This window comes from Apis florea, unplaced genomic scaffold (genome assembly GCF_048593485.1).
Source record: "Apis florea isolate Af1SG1 unplaced genomic scaffold, ASM4859348v1 contig_2492_pilon, whole genome shotgun sequence".
Taxonomy (NCBI): Eukaryota; Metazoa; Arthropoda; class Insecta; order Hymenoptera; family Apidae; genus Apis; species Apis florea.
In genome coordinates, this window is record NW_028256593.1 from 5,939,969 (window position 1) to 5,958,802 (window position 18,834).

General features: G+C 39.6%; 1 protein-coding gene across 31 annotated transcripts in view; it reads right to left on the reverse strand.

Annotated features, from left to right (window-relative positions):
* Positions 1–15,550, reverse strand: part of Mhc (myosin heavy chain) — a 34,948-nt gene extending 19,398 nt beyond the window's left edge. For 6 of the 31 annotated variants that reach the window (XM_086905733.1, XM_086905725.1, XM_086905734.1 and 3 more), the window contains exons 1-12: positions 15,510–15,550; positions 12,757–13,273; positions 11,333–11,476; positions 10,250–10,406; positions 9,944–10,170; positions 9,792–9,855; positions 9,429–9,527; positions 5,724–5,827; positions 4,214–4,351; positions 3,866–4,135; positions 3,132–3,302; positions 44–214 (exon numbers count right to left, since the gene is read on the reverse strand). In XM_086905733.1, the coding sequence (XP_086761859.1) occupies positions 44–214; positions 3,132–3,302; positions 3,866–4,135; positions 4,214–4,351; positions 5,724–5,827; positions 9,429–9,527; positions 9,792–9,855; positions 9,944–10,170; positions 10,250–10,406; positions 11,333–11,476; positions 12,757–12,963 (1,752 nt within the window). In that variant the 5' untranslated portion in view covers positions 12,964–13,273; positions 15,510–15,550. Of the gene's footprint in view, positions 1–43; positions 215–1,383; positions 1,555–3,131; positions 3,303–3,865; positions 4,136–4,213; positions 4,352–5,723; positions 5,828–7,608; positions 7,713–8,734; positions 8,839–9,428; positions 9,528–9,791; positions 9,856–9,943; positions 10,171–10,249; positions 10,407–11,332; positions 11,477–12,756; positions 13,274–14,087; positions 15,035–15,098 lie in introns of those variants that run through there. The other 25 variants (XM_086905751.1, XM_086905754.1, XM_086905736.1 and 22 more) reach the window with 15 other exon arrangements.
* Between the last annotated feature and the right edge of the window lie 3,284 nt (positions 15,551–18,834).

An 18,834-nucleotide genomic window follows, 5' to 3' on the forward strand; every position in this document is an offset into this window, starting at 1 on the left:
TTTTCGTCTTTGCGCGGGGCGAGGGGGGGGAGGGAGGGAATACCTTCTCGATCAGTTCGATACAAGAGGCCAAATCCATCCCAAAGTCGATAAATTGCCAGACGATCCCTTCTTTCTTGTATTCCTCTTGCTCGAGTACGAACATGTGATGATTGAAGAATTGTTGCAGTTTCTCGTTCGTGAAGTTGATGCACAGTTGCTCAAAGCCGTTGTACTGTTCGCATTTGTAATAGCATAACGCGCGTAAAGTAGTGCGTGGCACAGGCGGAAAGGGTAGAGAGGGGCGGGTGAGAGGGGAGAAGAGAAGAGAGAAATCATCAGGGCGTGAAACAACCGAGTCGTTTACCAAATACGTTACGGGATCTTTGTAGCCTTCATCGCGTATTTTTCACGTATATATATTATTCATAATTCTATCGTCGGAAATCGATAGAAATCGAGAATATATTGCTCTCGATTCTTTTTTCTCTCACAAGATTTCGTCAAAGCTATCCATGAAAGCTGCAAAGACGCGTAAATAGTGCTCGATAGCTCGAGTTTAATCCTACGCGTGTATTTTATGGTATATTGAAAAAAGAAAGAAATTTCAATTTTTGATTTAAAAAGCGTAAACGTTGAAATAAATTAATCCTTGCGTAAGAAGGGAGCGATAAATCGTATGCTTATACGCGTACGATTTATCATCCAGTGTAAAAATGTGAAACTACTCGAAAACGATTAAATATCGGTAAAACGAAAAATAAAGAAAAAAAAAAGGATAGAAGAAAAGGCGATGATAAAAAATTTGCAAACGAAAGCAATAATCGAGGAGGAACAATGGTAAAATTAAAAAAATTTCCATTTCCTTTGATTGCCGCACAACGCACATCTATGTTACAACTTCTACGAGACTCGACGATAAATATCCGGAGGAGAGAAATTTGGTTAACGATCGATGGTTACAGGATTTGAGCGGATCGAAATCAAATACAACCGAATGTAAGAAATGCCTAAGCGAGACAAAATTGCGCGAAAAAATTGCTTGCTTCTCACTGCGAAACGCGAAATCACACGACTTTAACAAAGGACAACAATACAAAAAAAAAAAAAAATGGGGGTTGGGGGAAAAAAAAACAAAAAAAAAAAAAAAAAAACGAGAAATATGGTTTGCGATCAACCCAAGAAAACAGTGGACGATCACTATTTGCCTTAATAAGCGTTAAGTTTTGCGTTTTATCAAAGATCCAACCGGTCTTTCTGTGGATCGTTTTACGCTGCTGCACTCTTATTTTTCGTTCTTTGCTTGTTTATTTTTTTTCTTTTTTTTTTTTTTTTTTATCTTTTAATGGGTGGATCCGTCACTTGGTCCATTGCCATTCGATCGGTTCATCCGTCTTTTTGTACCTTCTCGATCAATTCGATACACGCGAGGAGATCCATGCCAAAGTCTATGAATTCCCATTGAATGCCCTCCTTTGTATATTCCTCTTGTTCGAGGACGAACATGTGATGATTGAAGAATTGTTGAAGCTTCTCATTGGTGAAGTTGATGCACAGTTGCTCGAAGCTGTTGAACTGTTCGAGCAAGAATCAGCCATGCTTTTCGAATATCGATATCGTCTATTTACGTCTTTGTCAATTTTTTTTTTTTTTTCTCTCCTCGATCGTCCGTTTCTCTTTTCGAGGATACGCTACGCTACTACACGTACAACTTATCCTCGCTCTTTGTTTCGTTCTCTTTGGTTTCGACGCGAGGATAAGATATTATCGATCGATAGACAAAATTTTCACAAATATCATTCGTAACGGGGAAAAATAAAAATTAAAGGGAAAGACGATGAAACAAATTTCCTTAATTCGTTTTTTTTTTTTTTTTTTTACATTACCGAGCAAATTCTAATCGTCGATCGATCTTTTTTTCGATTTGCAACAGTGTTTTTGTAAACACCCTGTTTACAAAAAGATGTATTATCGGGTATCGTCACTTCCCGAATTTACAAATTTGTATTATTGTTATTTACGAAAAGAAACGTGAAAAAAGGCGCGATAAATTCAAATATTTGCATTCGTAAAAGTCACAGAAAGAGAGAGAGAAAAAACTACTTTTGAGAACGAAAATCGAAATCGAACCATTATTCGAGCGGCAAATATTTCAATCTATCAACGTGTATCGAAAACGTGTATCGAGTGTAACGCAAGTAAAACGATATTCGATACATTTTTTCTTTATTTTTCACGTTTCTGCAACTAATCAACGTATTCAACGTATTAGTTTTTACTTTCTCTACCAACCGAGAACAAATCAACTACATTTTCGGTCCGTCACATTTTTCAAACGAAGCCGTCTCTCTCACACCGTCCTGTTTCTCGATGGACAGTTGAAATCGTGTTTGATCTTCAACGAGTATTAATCAACTACTTATTAATAATAATCACCAACCACAAGTTTCTACGTGAAGTCCACTGTTTTGTCATATTTTTGATCGAAATATTACGATAATAATGTAAAACGTATGTACCTCGCTTTCACTTTCTCCTTTCTCGGGATCATACTCTTAACCTCTTCCTGCGTCTATCGAGACAACGCTGTGACCAAGTGTTTCGCTTGGATCTTCTAAAATGGAGGATCATGCTCTACGCGCAAACGCGTATCCCGAAAGGTAGATACATATTCGTGTAGCACATGCGCACACTGTTCGACAGAGAATTAGATTGGAGGAAGAACACGTGGAACGGAAAGAGATTTTAGAGATACAAACGTAGACAAACGTAGGTGGAGGGAAAAATACGACGAAATTACGATTATATCTATTTAAAAAGAAAAAAGAAAAAACAAAAAAAGGATTTTTCGGAAGATTATCTAACGAAAAATAGATCTCTAAAGAAAAATGGAATTCGGGGAATTTCGTTAAATGAAAATACGCATCGCAAAAAATGTATATACATTTTGGAGAATCTAGAGAAAAAATACTCTACGTTCTAATTGGAACGCATTCGAGAAGAAGGTAAAAACGATGATCTAACATTTATGGAAAACATACGATGCATCTCCTAACGAGATGACAAAGTTTATCGACAAACGGTAACTACGGTGAAAGACGTAACCAAAGTTGGAAAGATTGACATTTGATATCTCTGTACACAGGGGCTACCTTCTCGATCAGTTCGATACAGGCAGCCAAGTCCATTCCAAAGTCGATAAATTGCCAGACGATACCCTCTTTCTTATATTCCTCTTGCTCGAGGACGAACATGTGATGATTGAAGAATTGTTGCAGTTTCTCGTTCGTGAAGTTGATACACAGTTGCTCGAAACCGTTATACTGAATGAAACGAGATTAGAAACATTTTCGCGATGAAATTTTGGGAAGAAATTTTTTTCCTTTAAACCGGTTAAACGAATCTTATCCACGTTTTTATCCCAACTAATTTTACTTCCGAATTTCCCTGTAAATCGCGTTACTTATCGCGTTAATGTGTTCCCGTGAAATCGTAACGTTCAGAGTTGGGCTTCGAAAAATATAACCAGTTAAAAATCTCGAATAAAGTCATCATTATCACGAGTAATTACTTATTGAAATGCTCGAATAACGTTTATTCTATTATATATTGCTGATCCGCTTCTCGTATAATGATCTCGATTATTGAACGATAAATTACGAAAATTTAACTTTATTCGCAATTTCAACCATTGTTAAATTTTGCCCATCACTGACAACGATTTTCTTCTTACGTTCTACTATCGTCGTGTTGGCGATTTTACGAGAGAAGGAGAAAAAGAAAAACGAACTTTTTGATAAAATCGCCAACACGATTCGATAATTCGTCTTTTTTGTCCGAGATATTTCATTAGAAAAAGAAGAAGGTGGAGGAGGAGGAAACTTACATCGAAGATCTCGAAACCGGCAATATCCAGTACACCGATGAAGTGTTGCCTCTTTTGCTTCGTGTCCAAAGTCTCGTTACATTTTTTCACCAACCATTTGAACAGCCTGTCGAACATGGCTTTCGACATGGCGCCCACCGAATACGCCACCTGATCCTTGTTACGGCCCTGCGTCACGAACTCGTTACCGACCTTGATCCTTGGTTTCAACAAGTTCTTGTAAAGGTCGGCACAGTCGCAACCCAACAATTTGGCCACGCGTTCACCTTCCTGCCATCATCCGGGAAAATAAATACACATTTCGTATTTTCGAAACGAATGAAGGAAGGAATTAAGAGCGATAAATACCTCTGTACCGTCGGCCTCGGCCTGCTCTTCACGACCCCTTTGCTTGAACTTCATACCACCCATGTGCATCACAGCAGCGGTGATCTTGTAAATATCGTTCTTCTCCTCCTGGGTGAAACCCAACACGTCGAAGGCTTGCTATCGTTCGAGAAAAAGTAGGAAAAAAATCCGTTAAAAAAGAAACGCGCTCGACTCTCGTATCAGAAGTTTTTTTTTTCTTCGTTTTTGTTTTTTTTTTTTATCGTCGATGAAAAAAGAAAAAAGAAAGAGAAAAAGTGCGCAACTTCTGATACGATGACGTTGACATATGATGATATATTTTATTAAAATTATAACGTGGTAATGGTTAGTAGAAGCGCGCAAGGATAACGACGAGGGAAATGTAAAGCCGGAAGATGGATCTTCTTCCCGATCGTTCTTTCAAAGAGACTATACGAAGAGTTTTCGTACGTCGAACGATAGGAAATAAAGAAGAAAAAAAAAAAAAAAAAAGAACTTTGACGATAGTCTCTTCGTGATATTTCCATGCGAATAAGCAACTTTTTTTTGCAGCAAAGCTGATGTTTGTAAAATTGTACGAGAAAGCTGCGACGATTGAAGCTTCGATTTATGTTAGGAGAAAAAAAAAAAAAAAAAAAAAGAAGAAAACGAAAAAGCAAAAGCAAAAGCAAGCTCGTATTCGTTATTTATAAATTTGTGCTTTTCTATCCAAAAATAAAAAAAAAAATAAGTCAAAAATCAAAAAGTAACGAAAGAAGACAACGAAGAAGAAGAAGAAGAAGAAGAAGAAGAAGGATAAAAAAAACGTTTCTTACGATGATCGTTCGCTCGGTTTGCGAGTCGAATCCGTTTCGTTTCGAAGCGAAACGAAGCGAGAAGAGGATCGACGACGAGATTCGATATCGGTTCGAGTTTCTCGAATCGTCGCTTTCGCCAAATCCATTTCGATTTCGGCTCCGTCTCAAGGCCGGAAAACGAACCTTTCGTTTTACGCGAATACGGTATAAATCGGATTCGCATAAACAACTACGAAAAAAATAGGTAGAGAATAGGCTGGAATTGGATATGGTATAGTCGTAATACAGAGACATCTACTACGGTAATATCCAGATATATTTATTATATACATGTGGAACATTTCAACGAACGTGTGGACAGAGAAGACAAAAAGTATCTATTACTTTTATTAATCGGATATCTGGAAAAATTCGATAATTAGTCGAAAATTATCGTATATAACTCGAACATTATATAAAATTGATCGTGTATATATATGTATAAATATGTATATATACACGTGGGAAAAATAGGGGGGGGGGGAAGTCGATCGAACCGTAAACTCGGTCGATTTAACGTTCGTAAAGAAGATTATGTTCGAATGGCTATTTATCCACTACTACGGATAAAAGGAGAGATATATATATATAAATAACGGAAAAAAAACCGTTACAAAAATGGACGAATAGAAAGAAGTAATATAGGGAGAAATTGAATCGTTCTTAGGACTTACGTCCGTCAGTGTACATTCCTCGCCATCGTCGACGTTGGGGATCGTGATTTTTCCTTGAGATACGTTAACATAATCGTATATGTTGTTGGACAAGAGACACATGTCTGCGAAACATTTCGAAGAAAATAAATTATACACATCGCATCCACGATACGCTTTTCATTTCCTTAAAAAAAGAAATATAGATAGATAGATAGATAGATAGATAGATAGATAGATAGATAGATAGATAGATAGATAGATAGATAGATAGATAGATATAGAAAGAAAGAAAAGTTTTCGTAACTTAAAACTCGTATATTCGTTACATTCGGTTTTCCATTCGTCGGTTACGAACGAACAGTTTGGTGCAAACGAGCCGAGAGAAATGCTGGTGAGAGAGAAAAAGTAAGTCGGAGCTGATCGGGGAGCGGGTGCCGTGGGGGTTTTCGAATCTTTTTTTCTCATCTCGAATCCAACTTCCGATTCCTTTCCTCCCCCAATCTCCCCGCACCCCGATTGCGGCGGCAGCAAGCTTTCGCAGGCGGGGCGCGAGGGGGTGACGAAAACCTCGGCCCAACTTTTTCCATCGCCCGCCTTCGACTCGAGGAGGAGGAGGAGGAGGAGGAGAAATAAAGAGAAGGAGGAGAAAGAAAGAGGAGGAGGAGGAGGAAAGGCGACGTGAAAAGTTGGTCGAGACTTTTTTGCACACCCTGGGGGTTGGACTTACGTCCGTTTCTTCCATGTCCGCGGCGTCGTTGACTCCCGGAATTCTGGTCTTACCCTGGCTAATGTACCAATAGTCCCCGATCCGGTTGCTCAGCAGGGTTAATTCTGCATTATTTCGTTCACGTTTTTCAAGCTGTCTGCTTTTTTGTATCGAGCGTTGGTATCGTTCACAGTCGCTTGTGTATACGCACGGCTTGCGATCGCTCGCCTTTCGTCTTTACTTTTTTTTCACATTCCCTTTTTCACGCTCCGTTGAATAAATAACGCCAATAAAGATAACTCGAGCTCGAGGATCCGGATGGATCTAGGCGGGAGCGATCGCAGGCCGAGAGCGAGAGAAAGAGAGAAAGAGTGGATAGACACGTGCCAAATGATTTGCGACAGGCTGAAAGAAGAAGAGCAATAGAGAGAGAGAGAGAGAGAGAGAGAGAGAGAAGAAAGAAGAGAGAGTGAACAAAAAAAGTACAAGGACTAAAGTATAGAGACTAAAGAGAAGGGAAGGGAGGAAGAAACAAAGAAATAGAAACAAAGAAAGAAATAGTAGACGGAAAATAGTAGAGAATAAGAGAAAATGAGAAGCCAAAAAAAGAAAAAAATGGTAGATGGTATATCGTTGTATCCTCCTTGTGCCGCCATCTTGTACCGCTAAACGTTATATTTGAACTTGTGTGTATGTACGTGTGTCTGTGTATATGTCTCTCTGCGAGTGTATCTGTGTGTATGCTGTTAAACAGAATACGAGTTGGTTATATTTTAATAAGAAGTGATGATGAGCGTCGATGAGCTGAAATAATAAAGGAGAGAAAGAGAAAGAGAGAAAGAGAGAGAGAGAAAGAATACATGGCAAACAAATACATGGTAAACAAATCTCAGCACATACGTATGTATCGGCAAAAATATTATTCAAAAAATCAAAGACAAGAACACGAAGCTGGAAGTGTCGTTTCGCTTCTGTAGAAGAAGATAGAGATTGCTAGTAAGGAATTTTATTAATATCGGTATATCAGCATTATTCGAGACGAGGATTGTTCGCGAGCCGAGAAAATAACGAATAACGATCCTTTTTTTTTTTTTTTTTTTTTTCTCGTTCTCCGAGAAAACTCGTCCTCGATCTCGAATATCGCTGAAGAAAAGAGAAGAAAAAAGAGTGCTTGACCGGTCAAAAGGAAGCACTTACATCGGTGATTAAAAGTTCCTCGCCATCATCGAGGCCAGGGATAGTCGTCTTGCCTTGCGACACAAAGTAGTAGTCATGGATGTTGTTGGATAACAGCAACATTTCTATACCGTGACCAAGAAAGAAAGAAAAAAAACATGCGGGTATATTACAACTACCAGACGAGGGTGCCATGTTTCCTGGTGGCTTTCCTTCGGATATCTAATGTATCTACGAGGTGTATCTACCAGGTGTATCTAATCTCATACGTATCTGTCGAAAGAGAGGACGATTTTGTCCTTCCAGGAGAGCAAATCGTTGAATTTGTTAATGCGGGTCGCGCACAACGTTGCCCTAAACACGTTGTTCTTTCTTGTTCTAAATTGTCTTCCTCCTTTCCCGTTTACAACGTACGTATATTTATAAAACTGTACACGATCGATTTATTTCAGAGACGAAATATAACATGGACGTTTGGATAAAAGAAGATTAATCTTAATTTCACGATAATTTAATAATTTCTTTCTTTCTTTCTTTTTTTTTTTTTTTTTTGCGTCCGACGATTTAGAACAATTTGATTCTAATATTAATATTCATTAAGTAAGGGTAATTAGACAGGAGTAAGATACGCAGCATACGGTATACAGCTCTTTTGAGATACCGTTCTCTTCTCTTTTTAGCGCCTCCTCATCGAGTTTTCCTGTTGGGGAAACTACGTGTACATACAAGATAGATAGAAAGGTCCTGTACTTGAAAAGGACGTTGTTAATAATCGACGTAACGAGGGACGTACGTTGTTACGTCGAGAAAGATACGAAGGTCTTTCAACGAAAGTTTTTCTAACGGAAATTTCGTATATATATATATATAAATATATACATCGCGCGACCTTGGTATTTTTCTCCTCGAATAATTGTGGCAACAACAAACGATCGTCCGGATCCTAGGCGGAGAGGGAGAATCGAAATAAAGAAATAACAAACGTGAGAACGTGAGAGAGAAAGCTGTAAAAGAATATTGGTAGTGTTGTATAGCGAGAGTAAGAGGGGAAGGGAGGGGAGAAAGAGAAGGCGACAGAGAGAGAGAGAGAGAGATTGAAAGTGAGCGATGCGTAGTCATCCCGATGGCATGATCGTCAGGTTCTTACGTCTGTCAAAACACACTCCTCGCCGTCGTCAACATTTGGTATCGTTGTCTTGCCCTGAGAGACGAACACGTAGTCGTGGATGTCGTTCGTGAGGCAGCACATTTCTACATACATGGAACCGAGGATGAGACAAAATATCAGAAAGAAACATCCACAGACGATTTCCTTTTTCTTCCCGTAACGAGAGTCGAATATCATCGCGCGTTCTTTCGATTAAAACGATTAAAACCTTTTTTCCTCGATTGGAAAGCGAGAGTAGGAGATTGAATGGAAACGATTTCATTTTTTTTTTTTTTTCCTCTCCTGTGAACGATATATATATATTGGATCGGTGCATAATTATTGCTTTTTTTTTTTTTTTCATAATAAAAATAATCGAAATAATCGTTTGAACATTGGTTTTCGTTGAATGAAAATTCGTTGAAAAATTATGCACCGATCTATTCGAAGCGAGATCTCTCGATTATTTCGAACTTACGTCGCGTTCAACGAAGTTCGAATTTTATCTATTTTTCATTTCGTTTCCTCGACTATTCTCTCTCTCTGATCCGAAGTAAATACCTTTCCTAAGAGAATATTCGCCAGATAAATCGCTGCTTTTTTTAAAAAAAAAAAAATCTGTATTATATGCTCGAATATGTATATATATATATATCACGATCTCTCGAAATTAACGAAATCTCAACAGTCTTACCCTTTAATCCAGGAACCGAGCCCGACATCATTTGATAGAAAATGTGATAAGAGCGTTCCAGAGCCTGTTGCGAGATGACACGAGCCTTCTCCAGCAGATCTGTAACGATCGATAATTAACAAAAACGTACAAATATACACACACACACACAGATATACATATAAATTGCAAACGACGACGTTTCTTTCGAAATCGATGGTGACGCAATCGTTTCGCAAACGAAGGCAAGATCAAACGTTCGATCGACGTTTACGAATACGAATAATGGATCGAAGCCAACTACGTCTCCATCCGCGTACATAAAGGGAGAAAAAATAAATAAATAAATAAATAAATAAATATACTTGGATTAAGAAAACTTACAGGTCTCGATATCGGCACCGGCCAATTTTCCCGACGGTCCAAAGTGGATACGGATGAATTTACCCTGTTCAAAAGATAACAAAGCCCCATCGAATCGAGTATTTCGCGATGAACATAAATAGAAATACGAAAAATGTGTATAGGGGACTCACGAAACGCGAAGAGTTGTCGTTACGGACGGTCTTGGCGTTGCCGAACGCTTCCAGGACGGGATTGGTCTGGACGACCTGGTCCTCCAGAGAGCCTTTCTTTTGGGCCGTGTCGTCCGCTTTCTTGGTCGAGGCGCCCACCGTGGCGAAGTACGCGATTACTTTCTTCGTGTTCTCGGTTTTCCCGGCACCAGACTCACCGGTGATCAACATGGACTGATTCTCGCTGTCTGTGAAACGAAGAAGAGAAGAATGAGATGGGAGATTTCGTTTCCAAGATTTTTCTCGAAAGAGAATAGGATATCTTACTGGTAAGCATATTGACGTAAGCTCCGTCGGAAATGGCGAAAATGTGAGGCGGCACCTCGTTACGCCTTTTGCCTCGGTAAAGTTTCGCGCATCTTTGGGTGTATACGGGGAATCTTTTGTAGGGGTTAATAGCTACACAGAAGAGGCCAGAGTAGGTCTGAAAATTCACGAGATCGAACGTTGTGAAATTTTGGGGGGGAAAATTTTCGAAAGAAAATTAAGAAGAAAAACAAGCAACGTTTATTTTATTAATTCGTTGTATCGAGATACAGACGATCTCCGCTCGTCTCTTTTCTTTCTGCTCCTTGAATTTAAGTAAGCAAAGCGTCGTTCTTTCTCCCCTGCAAAAAAAGGATAGAAGAAGACGGCGCGAGACGAATGGAAATCGTCGTTTTGGAGAATTCGCACGAGATGCCCCGTTTCCCGTCGTCGTCGATTTTTTCGTCGAGGCAAACTCGTGGCAAGAGAAAAGAAGAAAAAAAAAAAAAAAACAGAAATTTCTCGTGTCCTGATACGAGAATTTCAAAACTCGATCACTTTTTGTTTTGGAAAACAACGATGCGGGGGGAAAAAAAAAAGAAAGAAAACGATCGTAGGAGGAGGAAGATAAAATCGGACGAAGGCGATTGTTTCCAATTTTCTTGAGAAGAAGAAGGGAGGAAGGATACGTCGTCGCACGTGTACGTGTTTTGTAAAACGACGTTTCGCGTGTTGCAAAAATTGCGTGTTGAGAAAACGTGAGAACGCAGCATGGAGACGCGGCGGGTGAGAAACCGAGTTTCTCGAAGGAGGGACATGCAACTCTCGAATAGCCTGGGACGGGGATTTTATTGGAATAAAATTGTAAAAGAAGAAGAAAAAGAGAGGGGGGGGGGGGAAACGTGGTGACACGTCAATGCGGTGTCTTTGTCCAACGTTTTTCGTTCGTGCACAGCCGATCCACTCGATTCGTCTCGATTTACAGTGGAAGGCGAAGGAGACAAACACGATGAAACGAAAACACGAGAGGAAAAGAAAAGAAAAAAAAAAAAAAGAAACGGGGAAACGTTTTTTTTTTTTTTTGCCGGGATGGAACAATCTTACGTAAATAAGTTTGGCGTAGTAACGTTGCTTCAAATTGTGCAGGACCGAAGCATCGTTGAGATAAGTTAAATTCGACATATCCTCGCATTTCTCGTATTTCGGTGGGTTTACTTGTTGCAATTGGTCCTTTTTGAAGTCCTTGGTCTATTCCCCCATGGAAAAGAGAGAGAGAAAAAAAGGATTAGCGTATGTAAAATAAAATGGAACTTACGTAAATCAAATTGCTGTAGTAACGTTGTTTCAAGTTGTGCAACACGGAAGCCTCGTTGAGGAACGTCAAATCGGCCATATCCTCCGTTTTTTCGTATTTCGGCGGATTCACTTGGGCCAATTGCTCCTTGCGGAATTGTTTCGTCTGCACGGGCATTCTTTCTTTACACATTTCGTTCTAATTCGTTTCTCTTATTTTTTCCTACGAAATTTCTCACCAATTTTTCACGTCTTTTCGTTATTTTTCTTTTTTTAAATAATTTACTCGTCAATAATAATAATTAAAAAAGAGTAAAAAAAAAAAAAAAAAAAACTCAAAATTTTAATCGAATAAATTACAATTACAAGGAGCGATCGAATCGAGAAACGATATCAACGATTCGAAAGATGATATATATATATATATATATTATATCCGTTTCCTACATCCGTTCGTTCTATCTGGTCTCGTCTCTTCTCGTTTCGACGGTCCAAAAATATATCGACCCGCGTTTCGCGAACTGACGTTTCAATTTATTATTACCAATGGTGGCGAGCATGCTAACAATAGCATTTCGGCATCGGTCGACGAGGTAGAAGAGAAGGCGCAGGGTTTGCTGAACCATTATGTAATTGAAACGCGTATAGAGCCGTGGTGGTGGTATTTCGTACACCGGGCGCACGCATCACCGCGGTGTCCCGCTCCGAGCAAAAATAACCGCTCCTACCCAAATCGCCGACACAATACCGAGAAAAAACCGAAAACAGACGTACTCGCTCCCTATTTTTACCCGCGCTACCAAACTTCCGCTAATTCTAATTTCCCCCAAATATAATCCCCTCCCGACGACACGCCAATATCATTATTATTATTATTATTATTATTATATATCTCGTCTCGTTTTCAAACGTTTATATATATATATATATATATATATATATATATATATATATATATATATATAAATACCAACACCGTTCGAACCCGCTTTTTACGCTCCTCTCCGAAAATAGAATCGTTCGAGCGTTCGATCTCGGATCCACGGATCTCCTTCTCTTGTATCTTTCGCTTTCGTTTCGTTGCGCGACAGATAGAAGATGGAAGCTCGTCGGGAGTTTTTACGAAAAATCTATCGATCCATCAGTTTGAAACGCGGTCGAGATTAGATAAAATAAATATTCCGTACACGAACGAATTCGAAGATTATTATTATTATTAATAAATTGTAAATTACCTCGCCGCCAGGTAAACCAACGGAAACGACGTCACCCTTGGTCGCCTTGATCTCGCCAAGAACGTAGCCCTCTTTCTCGTCCGGTACCCAGCATGCCTTTTTCGCATCGTAAGGTTTCGTCTGATCGATTCTCTTCTGCTCAAGGGAGACGAAGAGGTACGGGGTTGGATCGGGATCCTCTCCTTCTTGCGGCTTCGGCTTCGGCATCTTCGATTCTTATTTCCACTCGCGGATCTAAACGGATATTCGCTTCTCTCTCTTTCTTCTCCTTCTCTGCCTCTATCGCCCGCTGTCTCTCGCTTTCCACCAAACGTTCTGCCTTCTCGCTCCCTCTCGCTCCCGGGAAGGACTGCGTGCCTTCTCTAACGTCGTTGTTTTCCCACGTTGTTATCGCACACGCACGCGCACACAGGGTGGGAAGAAACTTGCTTGCCACTTCGTTCCTTCGCTCTTATCCTCGTTCCTCGGAGAATTCGGCGGCGGACGGACTACTTCTGGCGGCACGTTCTGCGCGGCCCTATTTTACAAACAATCGGTTATTATTAGGCCGCTTCCACGCCGACCAACCCACTTCCACACCTCCCCTACCTCCCCTCCCCCATATATATATATATATATATCTAGATTATCGTTACCACGGTAACCGGTAATCCTTCGTAATTCTATTCTTTATCTATTTTTCGTTTGTTAAATTCATTATTCTTTTTTACTTTTTTATTACTTTTTTCGTAATCGAGAATACGAAAGAATTTAGAAGAGGAGAGAAATATCTAATGGAATCTTTTCGAAATCTTTTTTTAATTCGTTGTTGTTACGACGTTATTTCGAATTATTTTATTATGTAAAACACAAAGAGAGAGAGAGAGAGAGAGCGAATCGCGCGTTGCGTAACTGTGTTATTCTTCGACGGCCAACCGGAAGTCGCGCAATAAAATACGTTGTGCAACGGAAGAAGAAGAAGAAGAAGAAAGAATGAAAAAAAGGAGACGTACGTTTTCATCGATATACTCGAATAATAATTACTTCCTTACTTACTTTTTACGAATCGTAAACGAATTTGCGCGAAAGAGGAATATCCACGATTGTTCGAATCGAAAACGACAAGATGACCCGTTAAATATGGGGGGGGGGGGGAAAGAATGCGAGAGATAGCAGAAACGATTGTTTCCGTTTTCGAAAAAGGGTACGATTTAAAAAAAACGATTCGACAAACGAATCGATCGAGTGGTTGAAACGGGACACCAGTTGTTCGTTTCAACCAGTCCAAAAAAAGCAACACGGTTCTGGAACGGGGCGTCACAACGGAAACAAGATGGCGCGGAGCACTGCACCTTTATTCTCGTTCTCGATTCTTCCTTACTTATTACGTCGATCACGTTCTACGAATTTTCGCGCACTTTTCCTTCGACTCGAGAAGGGGAGGGGAGGAGGGAAAGAAAAAAGAAAAAAGAAGAAGGAAGAAAAAAAAAAAAGAAAAATGTTTCGAGCACGGTGGGAAAAAAATCTTGAGACTTATCGAATCCTTATCCTCCTTCCAAAATGACAACTTGTGAAAAACTTGTAACAACACGTGACAACACTTTTATTACAACACGTATAGCGGACTGTCGATTATTCTCGATCCCGGGGGAAAAAAACGGGAGGATTTTAGTCGGTGAGCACAGCGCACTATTCCCTCGGATGTTGATCACCAATCGCACGCAGAGGCGGCCGTTTCAAACTGCCCCCCTCCCTCCCACCGCCACCCCCCTTCCAGCGATTCCACTTCTGTGTACGTACGCGTGTTGTGCGCGGTTTTTTTTTCACGTGTAGACGATAAACCGATCGGTGGATATAAATAAAAGGTGATATACGTAAGAGGGAGGAAGATATCGTGAAGAATGATCGAGATGATCATATCGTTGCGAAGAGAAACAGGGTGGGAGGAAAGAAAAGAAGAAAAAAAAAAAAATCACTGTTCACCAGAAAAGGAAAGAAGGATTTCGTCACGCACAAAATATTTTATCCCTCTCTCTCTTTTTTTTTCGCGTCGAGTCGATATAGAGTCCTTAGCAATAAGATAAGGAGTAAATTCCACCTCGAGAACCAATGTCAGTCACACGTTCGAGGCATAAGCTCGAAAAATCACTAATCAAATCTCAACTGTATCCTCACGATTGTCTCTTTTTCTCTCTTCTCGAGAGGAAAAGTTTTTCGAAACGATGAATCTCGCACTTATCCCTTTTCTTTCTTTCTTTTTTTTTTTTTTTTTTTTTTTTTTTTCCTTTTAACCTAACATCTAATTTATCCTTTGGAAAAAATTGACGATTTTTTTCAATACCGGAGACAATATCACTACACACCGCGAATCGGACTAGGCTCTTCTCTCACCATCACGATATTCTCTTTTCTCTATTTATTTATTTATTTATTTTTTTCCTTTCTCTCTTCGATAAATCAAAATTTCAAACTTTTCTTCTTCCTCTTCTCCTCCTCTTCTATTCTACGTCTTCCTTTTCGCTTTTTCTTTTCCCAAATTGCCGTGATCGTTCGCGAAACGCGTCGTCTCGTCGTCGAGATGCGTTCGATCTTCTCTCGCGTAATCGAAAAAAAAAAAGAAAGAAAAGAACAAGAAGAGAAGAGAAGAGAAGAGATGAGAAGAGAAAAGAAAAAAAAAAGAAAAGACAAGAAAAGAGGAGAGAGAGAGAGAGAGAAAGAGAAAAAAAGAGAAAAAAAAGCTAACGATCGAATGAACACCGACGTTGTGCACTTACGTTAGAGAGCCGTTCTGTCGGGGAAACGAGCGGGGGCTCCCAATATAAGCGCGTGCAACGTGATCCTAGAATGTAACGAGCTCGACGATTGGCCCGTCATTTCGGCCAATAAGAGAGCACGTTAGTTCCTGGGCCAATCTACCTTTTTAGGTGGAGATGATACCAAAAGTGTGACAAGGGGTGGCCACGGAAAGCTACAACCGCCTCGATCGGCCGAGTGAGATGAAAATAGACGTGGGAAGAAGACGGCCGACCACTTTCAACGGGCTCGTTTTCTCCCATGTCCATTTTTTTCCTCCTCTTCCTTCGACCCTCCTTTTCGATCCTTCCTCCGCTTCTCTCCCCCCCCCCCTCCGCCCCGAGATAAACATCGGCAATCGGTTGTTTCAAATCGGTCCCTCCCTTTCCAATTTTCCGATCGACCGATCCTACCTACCTACCTACCTACCTACCTACCTATCTACCAAGTTTTTCATATACATCAAGATCACCGCTGCTACACGTGGAACACGCACGTGCTCGATAATAGCCGCACATCTCGCGCAGACACCGATTTCACCGATAAATTATTACTCCTCCTCGCCTTCTCTCTTCTTCTCCGTCTCGTTTAAAGGAAAGAGATAAAAAAAAAAAATTATATCATAGACAACACGCGCCTTTTCGTGCCCCCGTTATACGTAACTCGCGTACGTTTTCGCTTATTACGTAACAAATTGGTATGTTCGAAAGATTGGAAAAATTCGTTTTTCAAATCTTCGCGCGGTGGCGTGCCTTCTCTCTCTCTCTCTCTCTCTCTCTCGATTTCGATTTCGATTTTAGATTTAATAACATATGATCGGTATTGATCTTAAGCTTCGTTTCAATTTTATTCGATCGAATAACAGGTTATTGTGTGCATGTTATTTGCATATGGTAAAAATTTAACAATTTCAAATTCGAGAAACTCGAATTCGTCGATAAGTAAATATTATATTTCGTTTTATTTCGAGTATGATGATTAAACGACATCGTTCAAGTTTTTCGGTTGAAAAATTACAATCAGAAATATCTCCAATCATCTTACCGCGCACGAGGAAGCTCGACCTAGAATCTGTAAATGGAAACTGCTGTTCGTTCGTTCGTTCTCCGACATTTGTTTCCACTCTTCGAGGAACGATTAAAAACGAAGGAAAAATCATAATTCTTCTAATCCATCTAATTCGTTGCGTTCCAATCTTACTTGTATACGTTCAATTTTTCTTTATTGCGATTTTTAGCAAGACAACCATCGCTTCGTCTCCATAAATGATGAACTGAATTTTTTTAATATCTGTACGATAATCACGACAATTTCTAATATGTAGAATATCGTTCGATTCGAATTTTTATAAAATGTACTGCTAAATAATCACGACTTGTTACGATAAATTATAAAAATAAAGATTAAAAGTATGGTTTCGATATAAATATAAATATGGCAACGCGTGAAAAACTGGAAGACGAGATTATAATTAAAAAGTAATCGCAAAAGGTTATGAATTCGCGATAATTTGTTGCGAAAAGTGGAAAACGTAACGCAACGTTCGATCGCGATATTTAGATATATTCGAAAAGCTGGAACGTTCGGTTCAAGCTCATTCGTATTATTCCGATGGCGTATCACCGCTGGTTCGATCCACTGACGACACGATATACCGACGTAGTAGTATATCCAATAATAGATCAGCCGTTTATCGTTTCGTTCCGTATAGCCATCCAACGATTTAAACTCGATCGATGTTATTTTCGATCGATAATTAATCGTTACGGGCCTATGCAAATTTCAAGGTGATCAACCTTTCCTCCTAGCTTCCTTCTTGCGCTTTTGAAAAAAAAAAGCGTTCCATCTTATTTCTCATCTCGTATTTGAAATAGAAAATTAACGAACGAGTTTGTCTCGGTATATTATTGTACACCGTCAAGACGAGTTAACGAGTCGATGCACGACGATATGCTTTAAAAGCGAATCGTTCGAATTTCGAAGCGATTAATTGTTTTTCGATCGATCAAAATAACGATAGTTTAAAAATGTTATTTGTCGTGTATTTACACGCGCAATTCGCAAAGCGATTAACAACGGAACCTATAATTCTGATCGACATGGCAATCGAATATAGGAACGTGCGAACAGTCAGAAATATCCGTCTTTGCTTGTCTATTAATATATCCGCCGTGCACTGAAATCACTCGTCTCTTGTGACATGTAGGTTCGTAGGAAATGCAAATAGAGTTTCTAGGACAAATTTTTATTTCCCCCCCCCCCCCTCCCGATAAGCTATAAAGGGAAATGGTCTCGCTCGAAACGTCTCGCTTGACCGGAAAAATAATAAACGCAGTTTCAAGGATAAACGAAAAATAATTTTCAACCGTTTGCCTACGTTTTTCCATATATGTATGTCAAGTCCAATCAACCACGAATTTTTAGCTACGTTATTTTTTAAAACTACAATAACGATCGAAATAACAAGATATCTCGTTCTTTTATTTATTCTCTCTTTATCGAGATAAACAACAAGTATTTGTTAAAGAAAGAAACGATAAAAAAGGAAAAAAGAAACTTTTTTCGTAAAATTTCTTCTTAAAAATTTCTACACGATTATTATATAGAAACCGATCGATCGATAAATCGATAAGAATCGTTCGAGCGACGACCGGCTCGCATCGAAAGGATAATAATAATAATTCTTGACCGATATCGAATCGTGGAACTGCTCGCCAGGAGATCTCAGTCATCGACTGTCGAGCAAAGCTATTATTTATTTTGAAAATCGTAGGATCGTACGCGTGGAAAGTGGATGAGAAATTTTACACGGGGAACAATCCGCGTACAATCCACCGTTGTTTCGGATCAATTAGGAAGTACTACTGTACGGATACATAGACGGTATCGGAATTCGAAATGTACGGAAATAGATCGGTTGCGCAACACGCTTGGTAAATTAAGATTGTGACGCGGGCGGATGCCATACCGATGTTTATTGCAAGACTTTTAAAACAACGCGTGCATATCGCGCGAAACGAAACGATGAATCCAAATATAAGAGGAGAGTCGTTGGAAAATCGATGCGAATCGCGCCACTCTCCTCTCGTAACGGGTTTATCGAATACCCGAAATTTCTTCAAATTTATTCTCGATCCATCTGCCTCCCCGTGTTCAAAATCAATATTTTTTAACGTATTCGTTAAGCTCAGTTACTTTTTTCTGGAAAAGGATCATCGTACGATGCAAAAAACAAATTCATAGTATTCATACGATAACGATGGAAACAGAGACGCTCGTCGAGCAAGCGTTATTGGAAAAGACCGG